This window comes from Lynx canadensis, chromosome E2, assembly GCF_007474595.2.
Source record: "Lynx canadensis isolate LIC74 chromosome E2, mLynCan4.pri.v2, whole genome shotgun sequence".
NCBI classification, from domain to species: domain Eukaryota; kingdom Metazoa; phylum Chordata; class Mammalia; order Carnivora; family Felidae; genus Lynx; species Lynx canadensis.
The window spans coordinates 7,203,728-7,218,448 of NC_044317.1; the positions used below are offsets into that span (position 1 = coordinate 7,203,728).

The 14,721-nt window shown below is 46.3% G+C and overlaps 1 protein-coding gene across 1 annotated transcript in view; it reads left to right on the plus strand.

The window, feature by feature from the left end:
* Positions 1-13,409, plus strand: part of PKD1L2 (polycystin 1 like 2) — a 95,886-nt gene extending 82,477 nt beyond the window's left edge. Inside the window, 7 exon segments of the mRNA XM_030299226.1 lie at positions 1,288-1,415; positions 4,336-4,359; positions 4,361-4,497; positions 9,052-9,262; positions 10,838-10,939; positions 11,718-11,849; positions 13,009-13,409. Of these exon segments, the coding sequence (XP_030155086.1) occupies positions 1,288-1,415; positions 4,336-4,359; positions 4,361-4,497; positions 9,052-9,262; positions 10,838-10,939; positions 11,718-11,849; positions 13,009-13,200 (926 nt within the window). The 3' untranslated portion in view covers positions 13,201-13,409.
* The last annotated feature ends 1,312 nt before the right edge of the window (positions 13,410-14,721 follow it).

The window sequence follows — 14,721 nt, forward strand, 5'->3', positions numbered from 1 at the left end:
CTTTTTCCCCATTACCTGCCCTCCTCCCTCTTTTAACGCTTTCAAAATCTACTGAAAATGCGGCCCTAAAGCCTCTTCAGCTAATAAATCAATTTTCCTAAAATTCAACCACCTCTCCTTTAAAAATTAAATGATTTTTAGTATCAAATTACATTTTTAATAAAACTAATACATGTCTATAGTTCTTTAAATTTCAGAACTGTGTAAAGTGAAAAGCAAAAGGCCTTCAACTTCTATGATCACTGGCCACTGACAACATCGTCAAGCACTTCTATCAAATCCTTATGGGGGGGATGGTTATTTGTATACTTATATTCTATTTCTTTTTGCCACCTTTGCAGCTCTTAGGACCAATTAAACAGTTTGTTCCCAAACACACCTGATTAAATTACATGTTTCTAAAAGATGAAAAGTGAGGGGTGGTTGTCAGGTCTGGTTGGTTCAAGCAGTCCACCGATGTCGGCAAGGACTCAGGTTGTTTGTGTCTCTCCATTCTGCCATTCTTGGGGTTGGCTTTGTCTTCAGAGGCAGTAGCCTTATTAGTCAGATTGGTTTTTTTCTTAAAAGATAACTAAAATATCATTACAATATCTGCCAAAAAGAAAAGATACACAAATGGATGAAAGGTGATTCAAAAGAAGGTTGAATTTTAGGCATATTGGTCAATAGATGAATCGGTCTTTAGTGAACTCTTTTTAGGTGAATTGGCTTTAAGTGAGCCAGCCTTGGGGCAACTGGGTGGCTCAGTTGGTTAAGCATCTGGCTCTTGGTTTCAGCTCAGGCCATCATCTCACGGTTTCGTGGGTTCGAGCCCCGTGTCAGGCTCTGTGCTGACAGCACAGAGCTTGCTTGGGATTCTTGGTCTCCCTCTCTCTCTGCCCCTCCCTCACTCACACTGTCTCTCTCAAAATAAATAAACTTAAAAAGTTAAAAAAAAAAAAAAGTGAGCCAGCCTGGAGCAGATTAATGTTAAGTGGGCAGTTATGCTCTGGCTGGAGGTGACTGAGGGCACAAATGGAGGCTACCAGATGCAGAGGGTAGGGGGCGGCTCTCCCCGTGCAGCTCCCGGCAACCTTTTTGACAAGTGCATTGTCGTTGGCATCCCCCATGTGTCCCTGTCCAGTCCCTTGGGTTTTTGGGTCTGAACGACCTTTATCTTCTCTTCTGCCCTGGCCAGTCCTAAGAAGGGCCTGAGATTGCATCATGGCACAGATGACTTCCGGTCAGAAGCGGTGGCTCTGAGCAGGCAGGTGACCAGTAATGAGCAGAACGTGTTTTTCTTCCCAGGAACCTTCTTTGCACATGCGAACCTGCAAAGCCTGCGCCTGTACCCCTTCACTGATGGCTGGCACCCCTTCGTGGTAGCAGCAGAGGTCATCTACCTCCTGTTCCTTCTCTACTACATGATTGTGCAGGTGAGGGGTAGACTAGGGCTCCCTGGGCTGGAGGTGGCAGTGCGCCTGTCCCATCTCACACACCTTCCCTGGAATGAGGCCAGTGGAAGGGAGAGGGAAAGGTTCTGTCTGCCTGTTTGCCATGGCAACTTTCCGGTCCTTCTGTAGTCATGAGGACCCACCCAGCTCAAGGACCAACTTTCAGCACCTCTCAGGAACTAAGATTCAGAGGCTGGTCCTTCCCAGATGGGGAAGGGAGAGGAACTGAGACCTTCCAAAAATGTCATAGGTGGGAGACAGAGACAGGTGACTGTGCTCCCTGTGGTCTGGTTCACCTGTGGTCCCTGGGAATTAGGAAAAAATCCCCTTTGCCACTTTTACAACCATGTTGCAAAATGAAGGTACAGACATTGATAATGATGGGGATTTGAGGAGGCGGGGAGCTCATTTGAAGCTTGGGATATGGCCTGCCCCTTCCCCCACCAAAAATGCAAATCAGGTCTCTTAAAAGGACATCCCCAACCCCTGCTCAACAGCCACGACAAACGCTTGAAAATAAGGATGATACCTTGAGTGCCTACCACGTGATTTGCGTTGCGCTAAGAATGCTGCATGGATTTTCTCCTATAATACCAAGAGAAAGGTTCTATTGGCTCCATTTCACAGAGTAGGAAGCTGAAGTCCAGAGACATTAAGTAATTTATCCAAGGCCAAAATTGAACCCAGAGAGTCTAACCCCTGAACTTGACACTCTGCCTCACCATGAGGCTCATAAACCTGGATCTCACAGGGTCTCTGAACATCGCCAGTTCAAACCAAACAGGGAACAGTTACCAAAGAACAACCTAAGTCTTTGCATTTTTCTAGAACATCAAAGGAGGCCCATCTGCCTACCCACCTCTGGGCTGCCCTCACCCTCTGCCTGCAGCTGCTTCAGAATGCTTCTTTCCAAAAACCCTCATATCTTTCTCAAAATACTGCTTAGCAATTTTTATTTTATTTTATTTTTTTTTTAATTTTTTTTTTCAACGTTTATTTATTCTTGGGACAGAGAGAGTCAGAGCATGAACGGGGGAGGGGCAGAGAGAGAGGGAGACACAGAATCGGAAACAGGCTCCAGGCTCCGAGCCATCAGCCCAGAGCCCGACGCGGGGCTCGAACTCACAGACCGTGAGATCGTGACCTGGCTGAAGTCGGACGCTTAACCGACTGTGCCACCCAGGCGCCCCGCTTAAGCAATTTTTAAAATCTCTCTCCGTCCCTTTATGATGGAGGTGTACTTAGCCAAACAGGAGTCCTTCCTCCATAAGAGTGAGTAGGAGGAGGGAAATAGAACAGACAATAGAAGATTCTCTTTAGTGGGGGTTGCGGGGGGGGGATAGTGGGGGAGGCCTAGAACTTACACAGCACAATTCCTTTTGACTTGCAACACCTGATGAGGAAACAGAATTAAAAACAAAGTCTCTGGCCAATCTAGAAAACCTCTCCACAAAGGCACAAAGGTCAAGGGAAAAAAAAAAAAAAAACTAACAAAATTATTTATTTCTAATTTATTTATTTTATTATTATTTGTTATTTCTAATCTATTCATTTATTTCTAATTGTGGTAGATTATGTATACCATTGTGTATGTTCTATGTTATATTATATGTTATTTTAATTGTGTATATTTTATATCTTACGTATTATATATACATAAAAACACGTATATATAATATATAACAAAGTTTACCGCTTAACCACTTTTAAATGTACAACTCAGTGGCATTAAGGACACTCACGTTGTTGTGCAAAAACCATCAGTACCATCCATCCATCCATCCTTCCATAACTTTTTTCCTCCTGCAAATTGAAACTGTATCTATTAAACAATAACTGTCCACTTCCCTCGAAGAAACAACTTTTCTTACTGAATAAGCATTAAACTAGAAGTTAGGAACAATCCCAGGCAATCCACTAAGAGATTCCAAAAACAGAAAGGAATCTCACCCTTGCATATTGCTGGGCAGATAGGACCCATTACATACTCCTTCTTAAGATAAACACTAATTAATCCTCAAGAGGATTTATGGCATATCTATCCCACTAGTCCACTCTAAATTCACCTGGTAATTGGGGTGGCCACTTGTGTTTGCTAACTATCTTTAGCAAAAGAAAAATAGGGGCACCCGGGTGGCTCAGTTTGCTGAGTGTCTGACTTCGGCTCAGGTCATGATCTCACAGTTCATGAGTTGGAGCCCCATATCGAGCTCTCTGTTGTCAGCACAGAGCCGGCTTCAGAGCCTCTGTCCCCTTCTCTCTGCCCTCCCCCGCTGACACTCTCTCACAAATGAATAAACATTAAAAAAAAAAAAGTAAAAATAAACATATATATTCACAGCAGGAGGTAATTTTGTAATTTGGAGCCAGGTGCCTGCCATTTGGCTCCTACCCTCCTGGGGAAACTGGGAGTGAAGGGCACTACCTTCCTTCATGATCACATGTCAGACAGAAAGCTCCCAGGTCCTTTAGAAAAACATTCTTGAGGCTAGCTGAACTTTTAAAAAGATTGACACGCACCTCAAACGGGCAGAGAAAGAATTCACAATTACAAGTTTTCTGAAGTAAATACCCTGTGAAAGGGTGGGAGGTCTGTCTCCTTCCCCAATTTTTGCATCAGAGAGAATTAAATGTTTTTCTTATTTTTGCTGTATTTACTCTTCCGTGCCTTCCAAATTCCGCAGCCCAAGTTGGTGATGGGGCAGATGGGTCTGTGCATAGTGCTGGGGAGAGGCACCAGGCACTCTACGCACGTGGGGCCAGGGCTTTAAGGAGCCTCTCCAGGATACAGTAGACCCCTGCTGGAGGGTCATCTTGGGTGGCTGGGAGAGCTTTGGTGGAAGGGGTGGGGAGCCACAATTCTGGCCACAGCATTTGGTACAACCTCCAGCTCCTTTCTCAGGGCAAGCTCATGAGGAAACAGAGGGTGGCGCTATTTCCATAGCAAGTGGAATCTTCTGGAGCTGACCATCATCCTGGCCAGCTGGAGCGCCCTGGCGATGTTTGTGAAGAGGGCTGTCCTGGCAGAACGTGACATCCAGCGCTACCGGAACCATGGGAAGGAGTAAGTGGCTCTGCCTCAGCTCCCAACTCCCACACTAGATCTGCTTCCTCCAGCTCTGTGTTCCCAGGGTCAGAGGGAGGCTTTTGAACAAATTTTTTTTTAACATTTATTTATTTTTGAGAGACAGAGAGAGACAGACCATGAGTGGGGGAGGGGCAGAGAGAGAGGGAGACACAGAATCCAAAGTGGGCTCCGGGCTCCCAGCGGTCAGGACAGAGCCCCACACGGGTTGAAACGACCTGAGCCAAAGTTGGACGCTCAACAGACTGAGCCACCCAGGCGCCCCCAGAGGAAGGCTTTTGAAATCCTGTTGATCCTCAGAGGATCACGGATCACGGGTCACTCTTTAAAAAGTAACTAAAGCTACCACTTAATTCAGGTTTTAGGGCCTGAAGCATACACAGTTGGAGAGGGCTCTTTTATGACAAAATGGAACAAAGCTTACTTTTGCAAATCCTACCAAAACAAAAGACCTTGTGACACCGTGGTAAGGTCCCTGCCCAAAAGCTGTAGCAGAAGGCCAGTCAACCTACATCTGCTACAAAGTGTCCTACATCATTTACAAAGGGTCCACTCTGTTAGGCAGGATGTACTAACCCACCAGATCCTCATAAGAACCCAAGGTGGTAGATGTTATTATTACCCAAAAGTAGGTTCGCCTCTTGGGAACCATCCAGCCAAAAGACATGACCAAACCAAAGAATAGGAAAGGAAGCATTTACTTGCAATAAAGGAGAACATCAAGGATCTTTCCCAAAGTGGTCTCTCCAAATAACAAAAACGGGGAAGTTTAAGGGAAGGGTGAATACATATTCTTCAAGGGGCTACGCAATGGAGAATACAGCGGGAATCGGGGCAGAAGTCATCTTAGTGTAGCTGAGTCCAAGTCAAAGTCACTAGGACTGGCAAAGGTCAGCATTGTCAATTCTCTGGCTTTTAGTTGGTCTGGTATCTGAGTACTCAAGGGGGTTTAGATCCTGCAAAGATAACTCAAGAAATGCGCGCCAGGTCAGTCTTCACTTTATCATTGTTGATTGTCCTTCATAGGATCGAATTACCTCCTGGCCTGATAATGGCTGTTTTGTCCGTACATTCATTCACAAGATGGCAGAGGGCCTGAAATGACTTCTGAGGTCAGGAAAGCTATGCCTGGGGCCACCTGGGTGGCTCAATCAGTTAAGCATCTGACTCTGATCTCAGTTCAGGTCTTGATCTCAGTCAGGGTTGTGAGTTTCAAGCCCTACATTTAAAGTGGCAGAGAAGTAATTTAAACCTACCTTGTGTGAGAGGTTCAGTCACTAGAGCACACAACTCTTGACTTTGGGGTTGTAAATTCAAGCTTCATTTTGGGTACAGAGATTACATAAAAATAAATCTTGGGCTCCATGCATGCCCAGTGCTGAGCCTGCTTAAGATTCTCTCTCTGGTCCTCCCCTGCTAGCTCTCTCTAAAAAAGTTTTAAATAAATAACTGTTTTAAAATGTTGAAGGGGTGCCTGGCTGGCTCATTTGGTAGAGCTTGCAACTCTTAATCTCAGGGTCATGAGTTTGAGCCCCACACGTTGGATGTAGAGATTGCTTAAAAGTAAAGTGTTGAGGAAATATATTAAAAAGGAAACAACAACAACAACAAGAAACCTAGCTTGTAAGTCTCCAGGATCCCAATCCTTACATCAAACCACTGTGTTTCTTGACTCAGTGATTTTATTGATATAGCTAACACTTATTTATTGTTGGATGCCATATACTGTTATAAAAACAGCACTTTAAAAGGATTATCTCATCTACTTTAATCTTCCTAAAACTTCTAAAGATAATACTATCAACATCCCTTTTTACAGATAAGGAAACTGAGGCTCAGAAAAGATGTCTGTGCAAGGTCACAGAATTTGGAAACGGAAATGCAGGGCCTATAAGAACTCTGCATTCCTAACCTCCACCCTAGATGGTCTCATTCAACTCACAAACCCTCACTGAGCTCTTCTCTGTACCACGCCCATGGCGCCAGCCAAGTCTAGGACAAAAGTTCCACCCTCTCTCCAGGCACCCTTCCACAGAAAGGTCTCCATATCAGTTGAGTTCTTTGAGTTCAGAAATTATCAGAAGTGCTTTTATTTTTACTTAAGCTGGTTGTAAATCTTATGCAGAACAGCATTTCTAAAACTTAAAGGTGTTTGAACTCTTGAAGGGATCTGCAAAAGATGACCTGGGGTCCAAATCCAGCCCGCCACCTGTTTTGTAATTAAGTTTTAATGGAACACTGCATCATCACCTGTTCCTTACATACTGTCCATGGCTGCTTTCCTGATAACAACTGTCAACGGGAGTTACTGGGACAGAAACTATCTGGCCCACAGAGCCTCAAATACATACCATCTGACCCTTTGCAGAAAACTCCTGCTTAGAGAACAAATCCTGAGTTCTAGGAAGAAACAGTGGTGAGTTTTAGGTTAACATGATTAAGACCATTAACAGCCAGTGTGATTTGGTAAATCATCACTGTCCCCTACATTAACCACGCTTTATAATTCCTCACCGTGACCTAAAACATATTTGGTTCTCAATATCCACATAGACAGGGTTTTTACTCAGATGGGTTATAAAACATCTTATAGTAAGAGGGTTCTCTTCACACTGAGTGTCAGAAATATAAATCTGCCACTTTTGACAGAAACCAGAGTAAAATGTGGAATTACATGAAACCCTCAGTTGCATTGGTTAATCAATTAACCAAAGTTTTGTGTTAATTTCAGAAACTTGTAAGCTTCGTTTGCTTGTTGGAATAGATAAGTCATTCTATAACCAGATCCTGAATTTTCAAAGTATTTTTTTTTTAATTTTTTTTTAACGTTTATTTATTTTTGAGACAGAGAGAGACAGAGCATGAGCAGGGGAGGGTCAGAGAGAGAGGGAGACACAGAATCTGAAACAGGCTCCAGCTCTGAGCTGTCAGCACAGAGCCCGACGCGGGGCTCGAACTCACGGACCGTGAGATCATGACCTGAGCTGAAGTCGGCCGCTTAACCGACTGAGCCACCCAGGCGCCCCTTCAAAGTATTTTTTAAGACCAAGTGATTTGCTTCATAGTCTCCTTTCAACCCAGTGCTTCCCAGGCCTGGCTCCTCAGCAGAATTGCCCAGGGAGATGATCAAACCCTGATGCCCAGGCCACATCCCAGACCTACTAGGTCAGTGCTGGGGACAAGCCCCGCTCTAGTATTTTCATGGTCTCCCTGGTTATTCTAACCTGCAGCCAAGGCTGAGAACCATGCTTTAATTAGAGCCGTCATCACAAAAGAGGGCTTATGTAGTTACTTTTCCACGCATATGAGCAATTAAATGGCACAAGAGAGGGTTAGGTGTTTTAAGAGAGACAGGAAGAAGATGCTGCGGGAACCAAAGGAGGAAGCTGCCATCTATACCAGCGGCCCCATATGCTCAAAGGGAAGGAAGATTCTGGAGGGCAGGAGATTAGGGAAAAGGACAGCTTTCACTCAGGCGTTATATATGTATATTAAATGCATTTAAAACCTGAGATCATATAATTTTGTTCTTTAACCTGTGCTCCATCCATGTCACTGGATAACGGTCTACACCATTTGAACGACACACCAATATTAAGACTGAATTTAAAGCACAAAGGCACGGAGGGGAATTAAGGGCAGGGTGGGATGGCGGGAAGAACCAGACTTTGGAGTCAGGCCTGGATCCAACTCTTTTTCTTCCACCACGAGTTGTATCGCTATGTTACTAGCTGGGTGACCTGGTGCCAACTCTTCCTCGTCCTCATCCATGAAACAAAGACAGAAACACTTGCCTCAGCCAGTGGTCTCGAAGGCCAAACACAGCTGAGGTTCATCAGGCCCTCAGCACAGAAACTGAATGATACTTCCATCCTTCCTTCAAATGTAAGGGTAATGTGGACATACACTCAGACAAATATGAGGGAGGAAGTGGCATCTAGTAACCCCAGACCAGGAGGGGAGGCTCACAGAACTCCCTCAGTTCCATCTTCTTGACCCTGGGAGGATTCGTCCTTTGCCATTCTTCCATAGCTCTGCAGCCATTAACCAAAACTGGTAGGTAATGGTCCCATGACCCCCATCACTACCACATCACTACCATCATCACCATTACCCTCACCACCACCATCAACATGCTACCACATCACCTCCATCGTCATTGTCGTTGTCATCCCTATCATAACCATCATCCCCACCACGATCACCATCACCCTCTCCACCACCATCATCGTCCCTACCACATCGCCTCCATCACCATCATTGTCGTCATCCCGTATCATAACCATCATCCCCACCACCATCACCATCGCTACTCTCATCTCCATCTCTGTCATCCCCGTCTCATCATTACATAGCTGGGGAACTGGACTAGCCTTATATCTCCCAGATCTGTTGTGGGAAGTGATGGGCTCTGAGATCATGATAAATCTATCCTGCATCCTGGCTGAGGATCCAGCATCCTGACAGCTCAGAATGAGCTCTGGCTGAGCTTCTCACCGTCTCTGAGACTCACCCTCCCTTTTGGTCCTACAGGGGGATCAGTTTCAGTGAGACAGCAGCAGCTGATGCTGCCCTCGGCTACATCATTGCCTTCCTGGTACTGCTGTCCACAGTGAAGCTCTGGCATCTGCTCAGGTTGAACCCCAAAATGAACATGATCACATCTGCCCTGCGCCGTGCTTGGGGGGACATTTCAGGATTTATCATCGTCCTCCTTATCATGCTTCTGGCTTACTCCATTGCAGTGAGTGGTTCCTTTGGTTAAACCTTCGGGGCTGGTCTCCTTGGAAGCAAAGGCTTCTCAGTGGTGGTGGTCGTTGGGGGGAGGGGGGGTGGAGGGGCACATGCACTGAGGGTTAGCGTTAAGACTTTGGAACCTGGGGGAGACGGTGGATATTCTGAGTCCAGGGCTTTGCAGCTGGGGGCTCATAAACTGGCCACCCCAAATGGCAAGGGTGGAGACATCGGCTGGATAAGAGCAAGGAGGTATAATCTCTAAGAGCAAGAGGGCCAACTACCTCCAATAAAGGATTCCTTTCTGTACCTGGACCCTGCCTGGAAACGCCACTTCTCCTGACACTCCACATGCTCAGACACGCATAGAGCATTCGCTCTGTGCTAAGGGGGGGTAGGGGGGGGAGGTGGAGGGGAGGGGCTGGAGATGAATTGGGCAGAGATTAGCCTACATATGGGTAGGCTATGTCACTGCTTGGTGCCCTACACTAGGCATGAACTTAACAGGGCCAAAAATCATTTCATTCAGCCCCTTGACACTGAGAGCATTTTGGCAGTCACGTCTCTTTTGCGAATGAAAAAAAAAATACTGCCAACTCTTTTATTACCAATTATGTGGGAAACAAAGACCCTCTGCCACATCTTGCTCTCCATCTAAATATAACCCCCATCGCCTCCAAGTCCACGTTCCCCATAATACCACAGCTCTCACTCCTCCGTGCCCCTTTACCCAATCCTGACTCACTCTCCACCCCAGCCCCTCTCCCAGTCCTTGCCTTGGCCCCATCCAGTCTTACCTTCCACCATCCCTGAGCTGCACACCACACAGTGGTCTCTCTTATCCTAGTTACCACTCTCTCTCTAACCCTCTCCCCATCCTTAGCCATCCTTTTCCTGTCCCTATCACCTCCACCCTGACTCCCCACTACCTAACTACTGCCTCTCCCTCTCCCCCCCTCAGAAATGGGGTAAGGAGCACTGATGGAGCGATGGGGGGTGTATGCTAAAAGCTGGAGTGTGGTTTTATCACAAGTACTTCACTGGACCCCTTAATTCACATGGATTTATTCAGTCCTCCATCTGCAGTATAGGAGCTACAGGGACACTGGCCGTGTCCGGAGATGAGAAGTCACCAATTCAGAGCAAAGGGAGTGCTGGGCCTCCCTGACATAAGAGCGGCAATCTTTGGAGGGAAGCGTGCTGTGGTGAGGAGGAAGTATAGGGGAGGCCCTGCCCAGGCAGAAGCCTGTTGCCATCCAACCCAACTCCCCCAAAGCAAAGAGGCTGGGGCCTCAGAGAGCCCAGTTTCATCACTGAGTCACCTGAGTGAACTGCAGCCATCTGAGTGAACACAGTAGTGGCCTAGTGGGTGGTGCTGAGCCCCAGAAGGGGATACGCATTCCTTACAGAACTGGGTAGGTACACACACACTCACTTGCAAGCCCCCATAGGTACGGTTTTTGCGGGGGCCAAGGATAAGGCTGACCCAGAACAGAGACTCTGTCAAACAACAGGCTTTGGGGGTGGGGGGGTGGGGAGGTCACTTGGTTTCTTTTCCTGTTCATGAGGACTCTTTCCATTACAGTCAAACTTAATATTTGGTTGGAAACTCCGTTCCTACAAAACCCTCTTCGATGCAGCAGAAACAATGATCAGCCTTCAGCTAGGAATCTTTAACTACGAGGAGGTAATGGGGTGGGGTCGGGGAACATGGACACGGCCATCTACACCAAGCCTTTATGAAAATGAGAAAAAGCACCCTCCTCAAATGTCTCTCCCTGAATGGATGCACCCTTGGGTCCATGGCCTGGCAAGCACAAGGCAACTTTGGACAAATAAACAGTCCCCTTCTTCTAGGCAGACAGCCCCATACTAGGGCCCATAGTTTGCCTGGGAACCCCTGCTTACAGGAGAACATCATGCACTGGTACTTAGGAGAGGACTGGGCTGGGAGGTCTCTAGAAGGGAACGCTCCCAGCCCTAGCCAGAAATGGTGCCTATATTTGGAAATGGTGGCAGTAGGGAGTAGGGGTGTGCTATCTTTTTCTTTTCCTGGCAGCTTGTTTTGTTTTGTTCTGTTTACTTAGAGAGAGAGAGAGACAGAGAGAGAGAGAAAGAGAGAGAGCGGGGAGGGGCAGAGAAAGGGAGAGGGAGAGGGAGAGGGAGAGAATCGAGAATCTGCACTGTCAGTGCAAAGCCAGGTTCAGGGCTCAAACTCACGAACTGTGAGATCATGATCATGAGCCAAAGCCAGCTGCTTAACCAACTGAGCCATCCGGGCACCCCGTCTCTTGGCAGCTCTTGAGAGCAATGCCCGTGTTCTCAGCTGCCAGACTAAAGGGATCCTTCCTGGTTCCAGGCTCTGCCTAGTCTGAGAACCAGTTTTCCCTCTGAGGATGGCTATGGGGAAGTGGCTACCAGGACACAGGACTTCTGGGGGTGACTCTTGGCTTTCTTCCTGACAGGTCCTGGACTACAGCCCAGTGCTTGGCTCCTTCCTGATTGGGTCCTGCATCATTTTCATGACATTTGTGGTGCTGAATCTATTCATCTCTGTCATCCTGGTGGCCTTCAATGAGGAGCAAAAATATGATCAGGTGAGTCCCTTTGGCTTATTCTTCAACAGTCATTGACCCTGAAGTAGGAAGTGACTGAGCAGCACTAGACATTAGGGGGGCGTGAGAGACCTCTGTAGCTCAAAGCCCTCATTTCATGGGAGGGGAAATAGGTCCAGAAGGAGGAAATACCTTCCTCAAGAATACAAACAAATGAAGGGCAGACTAGAATCGGGTCTCCGGATTCCCAAGGTGGCGCTTGGTTCATGACCCCAGTGATGCTCAGCCCTGAGTGTACATTAGAATCACGTGGGGGCTTTTGGGATGCCTGCTGCTGCATTGAGATCAATATACACAGAATCCTTGGGTGAATGAGCCGAGCACGTGTATTTCTGAAATCTTCTCAGGTGATTTTAGTATACAGCCAAGGCTGAAACCTTTTAAAAAGTTATTAAGGCAGACAAGTTAGGTGATACAAACCTTAACACTCCATGAAGTGGACAGTCTCTACTCAGAGAAGTACAAATGGGGTGGAAGGCAGGAAGTTTTTATAGGATAAAAGAAGAAAGAACAAGGAAGAGAAAAATGAAAATATATCTGACTGACTGGGGCCACACAGTCAATCTTGTTTGTGGCGAGATGGAAAAGAAAAGAAGTATGGGGCTCAGAGGTGGCTTGGTGTTTGGAGGTTGGCTAACCTGATATACTGCATTCTGATAAAGGGAAGCATTTACAGGGATACAAAATTTCTCTAAGCTTCGGTCTGCTGACACGGCACCCCAGGCTGGAGCAGCTCCATCTTGGGCCCAGAAATTTGTTTCAACAAGTCATATGGTAACAAGTTTAAATTTTGAGAAGACGGCAAGCTATTTCCCAAAGCAGATGCACCAATTCACGTTCCCAGCAGCAACACATGAGGGTCTTTGTACATACATTCCTAACAGCCCCTATTGGGGGTGGTAGAGGGAATACTGTCATTCTCATCACAGGGGAAGAAGAAACATCAGGGTAAAGGTGGGAGCACACACCCCTGGGATTCCCAGAAGAAGGGGAATCCCAACAGAAAACTGACTCTACACAGTGCAGTGACTTTGGCAGAGACCAAGTTAAACAATAAAACCATGGTTTCCCCTTAGGAAGGAAGAAACCCCCCAAAGAGAATGGTTCTATGTATGTCGTATGGTTCTTTTTCCCTCTACAGCTGTCGGAGGAAGGAGAGATTGCCGATTTGTTGCTGGCGAAAATACTCGGTTTCCTGGGCATTAAATGTAAAAGAGAGGACCCTGGAAGTGGCAGGGAACAGCCCGAGTTGCTGTCAGAGGTCCGGCCTCCCTGTACCTGTGTCAGCTGCACCCAAGCTCTAAGCTCTTCATCCACACACGAACATCTATAGAGGGGGAAGGCCAGAGCCTTGGGCCTATGCTTCCCAGTGATTCTACAGTCTCTCCAGGCCAATGTTTTTCTGTGTCCACAGAAAAGTCACCAAGCCTGGCAAGTAAAAAAAATAAGAAAAATATACGCTTAAGTACATTCAATTGCCACTATGTCATAGACTGTTCAAATGTATTTCCTCCTAGAATAAAACAAATACTGTCTGGAGTTTGGGGGAAAAAATGACCTCTACGGACTATTTCATCTTCTTGGTTGGTCGGGGATTGCTGCTGAATGATTCTATTTCAGGGTTTCTCAAACTGTGTCCAAGAGGTGTTAATGGCCATCGCTCTCCCTCTCTCTCTCTCTTCCTCTCGAGAGGAACACAGTAGCATAAACTGGGTAGCTTAAACCAATTGAAATTTATGGTCTCCATCCCAGAGGATAGAAGCCCCAAATCAAAGTATCAATGGGGCCAGGCTCCCTCTAAAGACTCTGGAGAAGAGTCTTTTCTTCTAACTTCTAGTGTCCTTTGGTATTCCTTGGCTGTAGATGGATCATTCTAATTTCTGCCTATGTTATCACATGGCCTTCTCCCTGTGTGTCTGTCCCTGTGTTTCTTTTCTTCTTCTTATAAGATCTCTAGTCCTACTTAGTTTTTGTAATGTTCATTTATTTTTGAGAGAGAAAGAGAGTGTGAGTGGAGGAGGGACAGAGAGAGAAGGAGACACAGAATCTGAAGCAGGCTCCAGGCTCCTAGCTATCAGCACAGAGCCCGATGCAGGGCTTGAACTCTTGTACAGAGAAATCATGACCCGAGCCAAAGTCAGACACTTAACCTGCTGAGCCACTCAAGCACCCCTCTGGTCCAATGAATTAAGGGCCCATCCTACTCCATTATTACCCCATCTTAACTAATCACAGCTGCAACACCCCTATTTCCAAATTTGATCACATTTTGATTAGTAGGGGTTAGGCCTTCAACATCATTTCTTTAGGGGACAAAATTCAACATAATAGATGTCATTCCCCCAGAAATGTTTCTGAATCAAATAAATATGACAAACACTAGATTATAAATGTTACACAAGTTCTTTAGCATGGGAACTGTGAGAGTTTTTAACATGCTAAATATGCATTGTGAGTCTCATGGAATGAGGCGAGCACACAAGCTAAAGTGTGCAATGATTCCCAACACTTTTGACCAAGGCATCAGTTTGAAGCACCTCAGTCAGGGCTAGTGTTCCTTAGGTGATACTTTGGGAACTGGTAATCTACATCAGTGGTTCTCAAGCCTGGCTGCATGCCCCAGACTTCATCCCAAACATCAGAATCTCAGAATCTTTGACCTAGGACCTAGGCATCAAAGTTGTTGTTGTTGTTGTTGTGTTTTGTTTTTAAAGTAGGCTCCATGCCTAGTGTGGAGCCCAACACAGGGCTTTAACTCAAGACCCCAAGATTAAGATCTGAGCTGAGATTAAGAGTCAGATGCTTGGGGCACCTGGGTGGCTCAGTTGGCTAGTCTCTCAGTTTCTGAGTTCAA